General features: G+C 47.1%; 1 protein-coding gene across 1 annotated transcript in view; it reads left to right on the top strand.

The window, feature by feature from the left end:
* The window catches only part of LOC139167646 (interferon-induced protein with tetratricopeptide repeats 5-like), a 50,226-nt gene extending 39,194 nt beyond the window's left edge, over positions 1 to 11,032 (top strand). The window contains exon 2 of the mRNA XM_070752336.1: positions 9,476 to 11,032. Coding sequence (XP_070608437.1) covers positions 9,476 to 10,937 — 1,462 coding nt within the window. The 3' untranslated portion in view covers positions 10,938 to 11,032. The remainder of the gene's footprint in view (positions 1 to 9,475) is intronic.
* Positions 11,033 to 14,382: the final 3,350 nt, after the last annotated feature.

The raw sequence follows: 14,382 nt of genomic DNA, 5'->3' as shown, positions 1-14,382 counted from the left end.
GTAACCTGACACTGCTCAGAATACTCGCCATTAACAATAACTCTCTGATGTCTATGCTTCAGCCAGCTGCAAATCCATTGAACTATCCAGGGATTAAGTCCAATCTTCACTAATTTATCTATCAGCTCTTTATATGGAACCATATCAAAGCTTTGCTGAAGTCCAGGTAGGCAATATCCACGGCACCACCTTCATCCAACACCTTTGTGACATAGTCAAAGAAAAGAAAATTTTATCACTATTTGTTTTTTAAAAAATAATTGCTCCCCCCTCTCCTCTCTCCCTCTTTCCTTTCTATCTTTCTCTCCCCCTGCCTTTCTCCCTCCCTCTCCCTATACTACTTCCCCCCTCTCCCTCCTTTCTATCTCATCCTCCCTTTTTCCTTTCCCCCTCTTTCCTCCTCTCCCTTCCTCATTCTTTCTCTCCATCCCTCTTTCTTTCTCCCCTCCTTCCTCTCTTTTTTGCTCTTTCTCCCTCCTTCCCTCCCTCTATGTCCTTCCCTCTCCCTCCTTCCCCCCTCTCTTTCTCTTTTGCTTTCTCTCTCTTTCTCTCCCCCCTCTCTCCCTCTCTTGCTATCTCTTTCTCTCTCTTGCTATGTCTCTTTCGCTTTTTTGCTTTCTCTTTCTCCCCCCTCCCTCTCTTGCTATCTTTCTCTCTTGCTGTTTCTCTTTTTTGCTTTCTCTCTCTTTTTCTCCCCCCCTCTCTCCCTCTCTTGCTATCTCTTTCTTTTTCGTAAACCACGCGGCAGCCCTCTTCCAGGTTTTAGGGTAGCTGCAGCGCCCCGCCTGGCTGGAGCTTCCCTGGCGGTGGCAGGGTGTGAGCTTTGGGGCCCAGAGGGAGGGTGGACAGCGGCAGTGGGCAGTAGCCGTGGGACGGTGGTCAGAACTGCAGGACGGAAGCACTGACGTGGCATCTGGATGTGTTGCTAGACACGTACATGCTGGCAGGGCCGCCGATAGACCGGTATTACTGGGAGTGGTGTCATGGGCCCGGCCAAATTGAAAAATGGGGGGGGGGGGGGCGGTGCCCGCCAAAAACTCCCCAACCCGGATTGTGACAAACTCTGCCTCTGCGGAGCTTCTCCCCCGACAGCAGCCCACACCTTCTTCCCACCCCCGCAAGGAAAGAAGGCGGGGAGGCCGACAGACAGGCAGCCCTGATGGCAGCCGCGGAAGGAGGAGTCACCGCGGGGGTGTCTCGACCCTCCAGAAGCCAAGCCGCGCTGCTGGGGAAGCGGAATTGGGGAAGCCTGGAGAGGGCTAAGCCCGGCCGGCTTCTCTGCCGGTCTTGTGTCCCCCCGAGTATTGCGAGGGCAAGAGAGCCGCGCCTTTCGGCCTCCGGAGGTGTTGGGCCAATGGCTTCTTTTGGGTGGGCGCCGGCTTAGTTGCTTGCATTCCTGCTGCTGGTGCTGGGAGCAGGTAAGCGCGAGGGGGAGGCAAGTGGAGATCCAGGTCCCTCTTTTCATGCATCCGCTCAGTGAGCCTTTCTTTGGAGTTGCCTTACTTACTTTCTTTCGTTCTCTCATTCTCTCATTCTCTTTTGCTCTTTCATTCTTTTTTTCTTTTTCTTTCTTTCTCTTTCTTTCTCTCCTTCCTTCCCTCCTTCCATTTCTTTCATTCCCCCTCTATTTTTATTTCTCTTTCTTTCCTTCTTTCCTTCTTTTCTCTCTTTCTCTCTTGCTCTTTCATTCTTTTTTCTTTCTCTTGCTTTCTCTTGCTTTCTCTCCTTCCTTCCCTCCTTCCATTTCTTTCATTCCCCCTCTCTATTTTTATTTCTCTTTCATTCTCTTTCCTTCTTTCTTTCTTTCATTTCTTTTTCTTTCTTTCTCTATTGCTCTTTCATTCTTTTTTCTTTCTTTTGCTTTCTTTCTTTCTCTTTCTCTCCTTCCTTCCCTCCTTCCATTTCTTTCATTCCCCCTTTCTTGCTTTCTTTCTTGCTCTTTTTCTTTTCTTTCTCCTTCCTACCTTCTTCCCTCCCTTCCTTCAGTCCTTCCTCTCTTACTCTCCCCTTTCATAAGTTTCCTTGCTTCCTTCCTCTGTTCCTGTCCCTTCCCCCTTTCTTTCCTTCCTTCCTTCCCTCCCTCCATTTCTTGCTTTCCTTCTCCTCACTCCCTTCTTTCCTCCCTCCCTCCCTTCTTTCACTCCTTCCTCTCTTACTCTCCCCTTTCACACCTTTCCTTGCTTTCTCTGCACCCTTCCTCTGTTCCTGTCCCTTCCCTCTTTCCTTCCTTCCTTCCCACCCTCCATTCATTCACCCATTCCTCTCTTGATCGCCCCTTTTACCATTCCTTCCTTCCTTCCTTCCTTCCTTCCTTCCTACCTTCTTCCTTCCTTCATAGCTCGCCCTCGCCTTTCTTCCCTTCCTTCCAGATGGGAGTGCCCCCTCAAGACACCTGCCTGACTGCTGGTACCCTGCTTTTTCTCTCCCCTTGTCCTTTCCAGCTCCTCGCCAGTGGCTGGTTTTGTCAACAAGGCCTCTTCCAAGAAAGGAGAAGTGCCAAGGAGCCGTAAATAAGCCATGCTCCCCCTGACCAATGCCAGGAGGCTTTCTTTCCCTCGCCGCTCCCGCTTCTTTCTTTCTCCTGGATGAGTCCACACAATCGGCTTAACCCAGTTCCTGAAATAGCCTATGGCAGTGCTTCCCAACCTTGACAACTTGAAGATATCTGGACTTCAACTCCCAGAATTCCCCAGCCAGCGTTTGCTGGCTGGGGAATTCTAGGAGTTGAAGTCCAGATATCTTCAAGTTGCCAAGGTTGGGAAACACTGGCCTATGGGACCGCCTGGGACCGCCTCGCTTGGCGTGAAGCGGGAAATGATCCCCAGGGGATGGAATGGCTCGGCGACTTAAAATAGTTTTAAAATGGCAGGGGGGCCCAGACACTTAGGCTGTATGGGGCCCCAAAATTCCTGATGGTGGCCCTGCATGCTGGCATTGCGATGGGCATGGGGCTGAAGCCTCCATCCTGGCCCAGCCAGCAGGCAAGTTCCAGCCACGCAAAGCCAGCATGTACGGCGTCTAGCAACACGTCCAGATGCCGCGTTGGTGCCTCTGTCCTGGAGTTTGCAGCCGATCACCCTGCCGCCGTGCCACGGCTACTGCCCGGTGCCGCCGCTGCCCTCCCACTGCTGCCGGCCTCCCTCCCTCCGGGCCCCAAAGCTCACACGCGGCCGCCGCCAGGGAAGCTTGAGCCGGGCGGGGCGCAGCAGCTGCCGGAAAAGTTGGAAGGCACAAAGAAGAGGGCCCCGCGGAAAGGTAAGAGGCCCAGTCGTCGGCACCCCTCCCACACTGAGGCTTAAAGGCCTAGCGGCAGGCCGCACCACCAGGTCTCTTACCTTGCTGCGGCACCGGTCGTCTCGGCAGTCGGCGGCAACAGCACCAGGCCTCTTACCTTGCTGCGGCACCGGTCGTCTCGGCAGTTGGCGGCAAACCCCCCCACCAAGCCTTAGAGGCCTAGCAGCGGGCTGTGCCACCAAGCCTCTTACCTTGCTGTGGCACCGATCGTCTCGGCAGTTGGCGGCAACCCCCACCGAGGCTTAGAGGCCTAGTGGCGGGCCGCACCACCAGGCCTCTTACCTTGCTGCGGCACCCAGTCATCTCGGCAGTCAGCGGCAACACCCTCCCCCCCCGAGGCTTAAGAGGCCTAGCGGCGGGCCGCGCCGCTGAGCCTCTTAGCTTTCCGCTTAGAGGAGAGGCCCGATTTTCTTACCTTACCCGGTGGCAGCTAAACAATTGTTTGGCTGCTGGGGGGCGGGGAGGAGAAAATCCAGGATTTAAGGGGCGGGGAAGAAAGCGGGCCTGCGATTGGCCCCTTTGTTTCCCGCTTTTGCTTAAGGAACTGTTGCTGCCCTATGTTGTAGAGCAGCAACAGTTCTGATTTCATATTCCAGCGCGTTGGTCGGTCCTCCGCGCTAAATTTGAAATTCCCGGGCCGACAAGAAGAAACCTCTGCGCTATAGCGCACTGTGCAGCTTACAGGGAACTATGGTATACAGTGAACCTTTTTGGCACAGAATGCCAAAATGAGAGAATATGTGCACAGTGCAAACCAGAAGAACAGCTGCTGGTGCACACATGAAGGAGCGCTGGAAACTGGGAGAGCAATTTTCCAGGGCGCATGTGCGCGCCAGGAAGTTAAGCTTATGGTTTCCAGTGTGCATGCATTGGTCACCTAGTCTTCTGGTTTCTGGTGTGCATGCGCGTGCCAAGAACATTTGTTTGGCGCACATGCACACACCGGAAACTGGAAACTCAGCTTCCTGGTGCGTGCCAGAACCTAGAAGAGCAACGGATGGTAGCTGGCATGCCCAAAGAGATAGATTTGCATGCCACTTCCGGCACGCATGCCATAGGTCCACTCTCATTGTTATAGGGTTTCCTGCCTAAGCAGGCGATTGGACTAGGGTCCCTTCCAACTCTGTCCTGTCCTACCCTATCTGCCTATCTACTGTTGTGTATACTCCTGTTCAGTTTGGAGATATTGAAAATTCTGATTTGGATAGTGTTTATGAATTAGTGGCAGGCCCTGATTTACAGGCCCAAGAAGAAGGGGGAGATGAATCACAGGACGTTTCTATGAGTTCAGACTCCAGTGAAGGAGAGACAGATAATAGATGGTTAAATCCTCATTTCAGACGATTACAAAGACAAAGGGAGCAAATGTCAGGGAAGAAATATTAAGGAGAGGAACGGGTTAATTAATTAAGTAATTAATTCGTCACATCTGGGTGTCAGCAGAGAAGAAGGGCGGAGTTTTCAATTCTGCTATAAATCAATTTGGAGGTGCTGTTCTGCGGCTTTGAAGTCAGCTATGCTTTTTGTGTCTTTTAACTATTACTCTGGGCTAATGATGCCTAGCTATAAATCTTAAGGTAAGGGAGGAGTGCTCAGAGATTGTTTTATGTGATTTAACTACTAAAGAATGAGATAAAAGTTTTGTAACAGAAGAGAGAAAGAATAAAGATGATGTTTTTTGCTTTATAAATCTCTGCATTCAGTAAGTCGTTATTCCAATTAACAAAGGCTCTAGCCGGAAACCAGAACACCTACCGCTGTTGGTCTTCACCCCATTGTGTCAACTTGTCCCACCCAGTTAAGTTCTGTGCCAGTTAAAGAATTCCGACTACGGTGGGGTCCAGAAACATAACCTTTGCTGTTGCTCCTGTCCTCTGGAACACGCCCCCCCTACCCTGTGAGGTGGGGCCCCATTGTTCTGGCCTTCCAAAAAGATGTAAAAACATGAGTCCACAACAGGGTGGGTTTCTCTTACCTCCTCCTACCGGTGCGCATTGCGACGTGCATCCCACATGCTCAGAGAGCCAAAAATTAGGGGGGGAAAGAGGGTGGTGCACACGGACCGGCAAAGACAACACCAGAGCCGTCACACCAAAATTGCATCATCGGCAGGCCACTACCGTAACGGTTCACCAAACCGCACGGGTAGTAACCCACCTCTGGTCTGCAGCCTAACTTGGTGCTCACATAGGAACATGCAGTGGGATTGGATAGTGCCCGGAATGTTATTTTCACCCTCCTTTTTAAATTAACTCTTTAATGTTGAATTTTAATCATCGTTGCCTTTTAAAAATTTGTATATATTATTTTTATGGTTTGATGTTTCATCTATAATACCACCCAGAGTCCCTCTGTGAGAGTGACAGAGCAGTTTTAAAATTTGAGAAATCTTAAAAAGAGAACTCTGGTGGTTCTTAATTGTTGATGGAGAATGGGGAAAAGGGTAAGAAAAAATAATCAGAGGGGTGTATCTTAACATGTTGTAGCTTTGTGGTTAGTTTATGGCTAGGTGTGTTAATGAAATCCTGAATATAGAGGAAAACAGCACTGGGAGAGAGGATTGTGAGTGTGCAGGCAACTCCCATGTTTTTGAAGTTTTTTTTACTTAAAATCTAAAGTCAACAATCTCTAGACAGCATTCATGGCAACTACCACAATGCTAACATTCAAACTTGTGGGCTTTGAAATACTGGAAAGTATGGAATATTTTACCAAGAAGGTGATGAATAGAAGAATGGATGTTTTGTGGGTAAAAATAATTATAAGTAATTTTTAAAATACCTGAAAATCTTTATACTTTATAAAGAAATTGCTTTCTCTTTGTTCAAGTATAATTAATTTTAATAATTTATTGTTTTCTTTTAAAATACAACAAATGGTGTCTTCTTCCCATATTTTATCTTCTATCTATAAACAAATCCTCAGAGCAGATTTCAGCACACTTCAAATCCCATAATTCCTGAGTCAGCCATAAAAGGGAGCTTCGTTTTTACCCCAGCCTTATCATTTTAGCTCTGATCAGCAAAGTTTATTGAGGATGACCAGAGATACCTATATTTCTATTTTAATCATGATCAAGTAACTCAGCTTTTAATTCCTTTTACAACCTTGATCACTTTCAAATAATGCCCCAGATTTTGATTTCCTTTTTTTTGTCCCTTCACACAAAATTCTTCATGTCTGCAAGCCTCTTTTGTAAATCCAATAGAGGACTTTTTTCAGGCCATTCTATTTCTTTGTTATTTACATATTCTTTCTTATTAAAACATTAGCCAGTTTCTTTTGTATGTCCAGTCCTTTTACCATATCATTCTTGTAGCAATGCATCACTTTTAAATATACTTCCAGATCAGTTGCAATCTTGTCAATAAATCTTGTTCCCCCTTCCTTAACCATTTTTAAACAGAGTCTATCCATAAGGCAGACATCTTAAAGTTAATGCATGGGTCCATTATTCAAAGATACCTCTCTTTTCTTTTCTTTTTTTCTTTTTAAGTATTTTTATTAATTTTCCACTTTTAAAAAAGTAAACACAATAGTAAGTACAGAAGAAAATTAAAGAACCTCATGATATGAACTTAATTGGTTCCAGGAGGAGGTTTGTAAGGTGAAAAGTTTGTAAGATGAAACAATGTTTCCCATAGGAATCAATGTACAGTGATCCCCCGCTCGTTGCGAGGGTTCCGTTCCAGGACCCCCCGCAATGAGCGGGTTTTCGCGAAGTAGCGCTGCAGAAGTAAAAACACCATCTGCGCATGCGCGCCCTTTTTTCATGGCCGCGCATGTGCAGATGGTGTTTTTTACTTCCGCACCTGGGAAGACCCCCGCCCAACAGCTGAGGAGCCGCCTGCCCGCCCGCCTGCCCGCCACTTGTCCGGCCGCCGCTGGTGCCCGCCGCCGCTTGTCCGGCCACCGCTCGTGCCGCCGCCGCTCATGCCGCCGCTGCTGGTGCGGCCGCCGCTCGTCCGGCCACCGCTCGTGCTTTCGGAGCTCCTCCGGCATCACCCGGCTTCTGGTAGAAGCCTTCTCTCTTTTTTTTCTTGCGGCGAGCCCGAGCCGTTCCTCTCTCGACCGCAGCCGAGCTTCCCTCGGCCCCCTTTGGCCCCGTCGCCTCCTCCCCGCCTGCTTTTCCTCGCCAAGCGCACGGAAAAAAAGAGAGAAGGCTTCTGCCAGAAGCCGGGGTGACGGCGGAGGAGCTCCGAAAGCCGGAGAAGAAGAGTCTCGCAGGCGGGGAGGAGGCGACGGGGCCAAAGGGGGCCGAGGGAAGATCGGCTGCGGTCGAGAGAGGAACGGCTCGGGCTCGCCGCAAGAAAAAAAAGAGAGAAGGCTTCTACCAGAAGCCGGGTGACGCCGGAGGAGCTCCGAAAGCCGGCTAGCGGCTTTTCCCCCGCAAGAACTCTTGAGAGGAACAGCAAAAAGCCACTCAGGCGCGTCTCCTGAGGGGAAGCCAGCGCCGCCTGCCCACGCCGTTGCTCGCGCCACTCAGCTGGGAAGCGGGGCTGGGGTTTCCCCGCCGCCCACGCAAAGGGGAAACCCCGGCAAGAGGGGGAAGACCCAGGGAAGCTGCCCAGCAGCTGATCTGCCCGGCAAACTCCACCATCTACGCATGCGTGGCCATAGAAAGAAAAAGGGCGCGCATGCGCAGATGGTGTTGTTTACTTCCGGGTTGAAAAATCGCAAATTAGCCTGTTCGCAATGGTCGGGAACGCAATAACCGGGGGATCACTGTAAAAGCAAATAATGCGTGCAAATCCTTCAGGAAAATCCCAAACTTTAGAAGGGAGGCGAACAGAGGGCAGGGAGGAGCAGCTAAAGGGGGCAGGTGGAAGAAGCAAGGCTAGGCTAAAGGGTGAGTGGGAAGGAAGGAAGGCAAGGGGGGGCGCCCCTCCCTTTTCTTTCTTCAAAAGACACCCTTTCAGTGCCTCTGCAAGCACGCTGTTCTCTCCAAAGTCTTTTCCCCCTGCAAGCCGCCCCTCCCTTTTCTTTCTTCAAAAGACACCCTTTGCTGTTCTCTCCAAAGTCTTTCTCCCTGCAAGCCGCCCCTCCCTTTTCTTTCTTCAAAAGACACCCTTTGCTGTTCTCTCCAAAGTCTTTCCCCCTGCAAGCCGCCCCTCCCCTTTCTTTCTTCAAAAAAAAAAGGGGGGGGAAGAACCCCCTTCATCCCAGCAGCAGCTGCTTGGGTTTGTAAGGTGAAAATAGTTCGGAAGAAGAGGCAAAAAAATCTTAAACCCCGGGTTCGTATCTTGAAAAGTTCGTTAGAAGAGGCGTTTGTAAGATGAGGTACCACTGTATAAGTGTTTTTTTTCTGTAGTTGTAAGCTATAATTTCTTCCAGTTTCCTCTGGTGTCCAAACTTCAAAGCCTTATCTACTTTCTTTTAAACAATTTGAAACAAAAACATTTTCTTACAGGAATGATTGTTATAATTAATTTCAGAATTTTATTTTAAGTCAAATACAATCAAAGTTCTAATAACCTTTTGCTATTTATTTCCCAAATGCACATTTTAAAAAAGTTTGTAAACTTGCATTTAAAACTTCTTCCACTAAGGATTTGAAGGAAACTCGCCTGGTACTTTCTGACTTTTTGAAACCAGTTAACAAGGAATTCCCAAAGGTTTTTTAGAAAAATAAGTATGCATATCTTTAAAGGTCTTTAAAGGTGCAAATTAGATGTGAGAAACACAGCTTGTCTTCCAATGTTCTAAACAAATGGTCTCCAACCTTGGCAACTTTAAGACTTGTAGACTTCAACTCCCAGAATTCCTCAACCAGGTGAGAAATTCTGGGACTTGAAGTCCACAAGTCTTAAAGTTGCCAAGGTTGGAGACCCCTGCTCTAAACAGTTAAAGACTGGTATCTTGCAGTCTACTTATTAGAAGAACATCTATCTGGATGCTCTTTTTGGATGATCTCCAGTGTTCTAATTTTCTGCTTTCCAACTCTATTTCACTATGATAAAAGCACAGGCACATTCAGATTAACATTACTTCTCTGGAAGATGATTACTGCAAATACTACCAATTCCTATCTACCAGTATATTTAAATAATATTTTAAAAGTACAAAATCCTTCACTAAGTTCAAGGTGTTTTTTTAAATCTCCCATTATCACAGATAATAGGATTGTTTCTTATTTTCACAATGTAAATGTCTCTCATTTCTCTTTCCTTTTGTCCTGCAGCCTCCTCTCCCAGGAAGGTTTAAAGGAGATTCTCCAACAACTTGAATGCTATTTTACGTGGGAGTTGCAGAAAGAGCATATTGATCCTGATGAATTGGAGGAAAGAATTGCTGAGCAGATCCAGTTCTTAATCAACAAATCCAAAGTTCAAAATTACAACCTTCTTGCTTATGTGAAATTCCTGAATGACAAGAAAGATGAAGCACTGGAAAAATTACAGAAAGCTGAAGAGAATGTGCCCATAGAATACCCTGGGGATGTTGAAAAGAGAAGCCTAGTTACCTGGGGCAACTATGCCTGGGTGCACTACCACATGGGCAATCTTACTGAATCCCAAGGCTACGTGGCGAAGGTAGAAAGCACCTACAAGAAACTTGGAAGTGAGTCTCCTTATAAGATGGAGCTCCCACAGATTGACTGTGAAAAGGGTTGGGCTCTCCTAAAATTTGGAGGCAAGTATTATGAAAAGGCCAAGGAGAGCTTTAAAAAAGCCCTGGAAAAAGAACCTGAAAATCCAGAATTTAATTCAGGCTATGCAATCACAATATACCGCCAGGAAGATTATTATGCAAAAAAATGTTTGGGAAAAGTCTCTTCACTGGAACCTTTGAGGCTTGCAGTAAAACTGAATCCCAACGACATATTTGTGACTCCTCTCCTTGCATTAAAGTTACAGGAAACAAACAGAGTGAAGGAAGGACAAAAATACATTGAGGAAGTACTTGGAAAATATCCTGATGTTCCTTATGTATTAAGATACGCTGCCAAATTTTACAGAAAGAAAGGAGATGTAGAGACATCATTGCAATATTTGAAGAAAGCATTAAGCTTGACCCCAAACTCTGGATTCTTGCACCATCAGATTGGGATTTGCTATAGAACACAGTACTTTTCAGTGAAAAAAAAAGTGTCCAAAGACCATTTCCAGTCTGTTCTAAAGCAGCATGAACTGCTGAACCTTTGCATTTCTCATTTCCGAAAAGTGGTGGAACGTAAAACCAAGTTTGTCTATGCTTATTTTGACCTTGCTAACATGTATGCCGAACAACGACAGCTGCGGGAAGCGGATGAAACCTTTCAGAAAGTGTTTGCCATCAGCAACCTGAGTGCTGCAGAGAAGCAGCAGCTCCATTTTAATTATGGACGTTTTCAGGAACATCACAGAAAATCCAAAGTGAATGCTTTGAAACATTATTTGGCTGGGCTGCAAATTGAAAATTATTCATTTGAACAAAAGAACTGTGAAAGGAGCTTGAAGCAGTTGATACATAAGACAGTTAAAAAAGGCCCAATATGTGTTGAGATATTGAGGTTCATCTCCCAACATCTTGGATTCATCTCCCACAACCCTGGATTAAAAGAAATAGCCATTGAAGCCTATGAAAGTGCCCTGAAAAGGGATCCTGGAAATGAAGAGTATTTGAGTGCAGTTATGAACTTGAAACTTTCATTGGAAAGCTAAATGTTTACTATGTTTGGAAAGCATATGGTTTCTAAACATTTTCCACTTTACGTTTCATGCCATGTCAAAAAATAAATAAATTAGCATTTATAGTTGCCTTGGGCTAGAGTACTTGCATCGCTGCTGTGTGTGTGTATATGTTTAGCAGAATATTAGCTTCTAATAAGGTCACCTTATTACACTAAAAGTCAAAACATTTAACTTAGGAATCCCCAAACTTGATAACTTTAAGACTTATGGAGTTCAGCTCCCAGAATTCTTAAGCCAGCATAAAATAGCTGTCATAGTTAGCTAGCATATCATTGCATAGCTGTCATAGCTAGCTAGCGCATCATAGCATAGCTGGCTGGAGAATTCTGGGAGTTGAACCTCTGATTTAACTGAACAGCAAGCAAGATTTTAAAAAGGACCAATCTACTGTATATACATGGGTGAAGGTGGAATCTTACAATGATGCTCTGTAGCTTCAACAAGTCCTTGCAGAAGATCTTTGCATGTATCCCAATTTACATAGAAACATAGAAGTCTGACGGCAGAAAAAGACCTCATGGTCCATCTAGTCTGCCCTTATACTATTTTCTGTATTTTATCTTAGGATGGATATATGTTTATCCCAGGCATGTTTAAATTCAGTTACTGTGGATTTATCTACCACATCTGCTGGAAGTTTGTTCCAAGGATCTACTACTCTTTCAGTAAAATAATATTTTCTCATGTTGCTTTTGATCTTTCCCCCAACTAACTTCAGATTGTGTCCCCTTGTTCTTGTGTTCACTTTCCTATTAAAAACACTTCCCTCCTGGACCTTATTTAACCCTTTAATATATTTAAATGTTTCGATCATGTCCCCCCTTTTTCTTCTGTCCTCCAGACTATACAGATTGAGTTCATTAAGTCTTTCCTGATACGTTTTATGCTTAAGACCTTCCACCATTCTTGTAGCCCGTCTTTGGACCCGTTCAATTTTGTCAATATCTTTTTGTAGGTGAGGTCTCCAGAACTGAACACAGTATTCCAAATGTGGTCTCACCAGCATTCTATATAGTGGGATCATAATCTCCCTCTTCCTGCTTGTTATACCTCTAGCTATGCAGCCAAGCATCCTACTTGCTTTCCCTACCGCCTGACTGCACTGTTCACCCATTTTGAGACTGTCAGAAATCACTACCCCTAAATCCTTTTCTTTTGAAGTATTTGCCAACACTGAACTGCCAATACAATACTCAGATTGAGGATTCCTTTTCCCCAAGTGCATTATTTTACATTTGGAAACATTAAACTGCAGTTTCCATTGCTTAGACCAGAGGTCCCCAACCTTTTTTGCACCAGGGACCGGCTTTAAGCTAGACCAGTTTTCCATGGCCCGGGGGGGGGGGGAGCTAGCTGTCAGCGGCGCCGTAAAAGGGGCGATCAAGAGAGGAATGGGTGAATGAATGGACGGAGGGTGGGAAGGAAGGAAGGAAAGAGGAAAGGGACAGGAACAGAAGAAGGGTGCAAAGGAAGCAAGGAAAGGTGTGAAAGGGGAGAGTAAGAGAGGAAGGAGTGAAAGAAGGGAATGAGGGAGGAAAGAAGGGAGGAAGGAAAAGGAAAGCAAAAAATGGAGGGAGGAAAGGAAGGAAAGAAGGAAAGAAAGAAAGGGGGAAGGGACAGGAACAGGAAGGAAGCAAGGAAACTTATGAAAGGGGAGAGTAAGAGAGGAAGGACTGAAGGGAGGGAGGGAAGAAGGTAGGAAGGAGAAAGAAAAGAAGAAATAGAGGAAGGGAAGGTAAAAGAGAGAAAGAAAAAGAGCAAGAAAGAAAGAAAGCAAGAAAGAGAAAGAAAGAAAGGCAACTTCAAAGAAAGGCTCACTGAGCATCTCTCTCTCTTTCTATCCCTCTTTCTTTCTCTTTCTTTCTCTCTCTCCTCTTCCTTTATCTCCTCTCTCTCTCTCCCTCTCTCTTTCCCCCCTCTCTCCCCCTTTCCCTCTCTCTTTCTCTCTCTCCCTCTCTTTCTCTCTCTCCCTCTCTCTCCCTCTCCCTCTCTTTCTCTCTCCCCCCCCCCCTCTCTCTCTCCCCCTCTTTCTCTCTCTTCTCACTTTCTCTCTCTTCTTCTCACTTTCTCTCTCTTGTTTTCTTTCTGTCTCTTGCTTTCTCTCTCTCACTCTTTCTCTCTTGTTTTCTTTCTCACGCTCTTTCTCTCTCTTGTTCTCTCTCTCTTGCTATCTCTTTCTCTCCCCCCCTTTCTCTCACTCTCTCTTTCTCACTTTCTATCTTGCTGTCTGTTGCTCTCACTCACTCTCGTTCTCTCTCCGTTCTTCTCAGCGGTGACGCGCGCACGCCCTGCCCGTCTCACCTTTGCCGAGAGCAGTTTCGTCCCGGGCTCTCAGCAAGGGGGTTGCAGGAGAGACGGGGCAGCGTTCTCTCAGCGGAGGCCAGCGAAGGTGATATTCAATGTCGGGGGCGCTCGGGCGGTTGCGCACGCTCCCTATCTCCCTGCTAGCCCACTCGGAATATTCAAAATAAGAAAAGCCTTTGCCGGCGAAGGGTTTTCTTATTTTGAATATTCCGAGTGGGCTAGCAGGGAGATAGGGAGCGCGCGCAACCGCCCGAGCGCCCCCGACATTGAATATCTCCTTCGCTGGCCTCCGCTGAGAGAACGCTGCCCCGTCTCTCCTGCAACCCCCTTGCTGAGAGCCCGGGACGAAAATGTTCTCGGCAAAGGTGAGGCGGGCAGGCTGGGCGTTCCGGGTGCGGGTGCGGGAGGAGCTGCGGTGAAAGGCAGGAGGTGGCGGAGGAGCAGAGGGGGCAGATCGGGTGGGCGGTGGGCAGCGCGGAAAGGCCGAGGGGGCCCTGGTGCCGCGGACCGGCTGAAAAACCCCAACGGCCCGGTCCTGGTCCGCGGACCGGCGGTTGGGGACCTCTGGCTTAGACCATTTATCTAGTAAAGCTAAATCATTTACCATATTACAGACGCCTCCAGGAATATCAACCCTATTGCACACTTTAGAGTCATCGGCAAATAGGCAAACCTTCCCTACCAAACCTTCCCCTACCACTGAGCTTTGGTGGTGCAGTGGTTAGAAGACAGATTTGCAGGCTAATTCTGCTGACAGCCAGCACTTCGATTCTCACTGGCTCAAGGTTGACTCCCCTTTCCATCCTTCTGAGGCGGGTAACATGAAAACCCAGAGCATATGCTGACTCTGTAAACCACTTAGGAGAGGGTTGTGAAGCACAGTGAAGTGATGTATAGACGTCTGAGTGCTATTGCTATTACATCTGCTGTGATTGTCAGGGCAAGTGAAGAGAGGCAACATGGCTACTCTGCTTCTGTCAGAAAAGGGTGTCATGACTGCTTTGGGGATGGGACATCGCTTAAATCATCAAACTAAAACATTACATAGGAGGCAACCTCAGTCTTATATTTATCCTGCAGTTCTATATTGTAATTGGTTCCCTGGGCAAAG

This window comes from Erythrolamprus reginae, chromosome 5 (assembly GCF_031021105.1).
Source record: "Erythrolamprus reginae isolate rEryReg1 chromosome 5, rEryReg1.hap1, whole genome shotgun sequence".
NCBI classification, from domain to species: Eukaryota; Metazoa; Chordata; class Lepidosauria; order Squamata; family Dipsadidae; genus Erythrolamprus; species Erythrolamprus reginae.
Note: the sequence above shows the minus strand (reverse complement) of the source record. Positions and strands in the feature narration are given on the sequence as shown.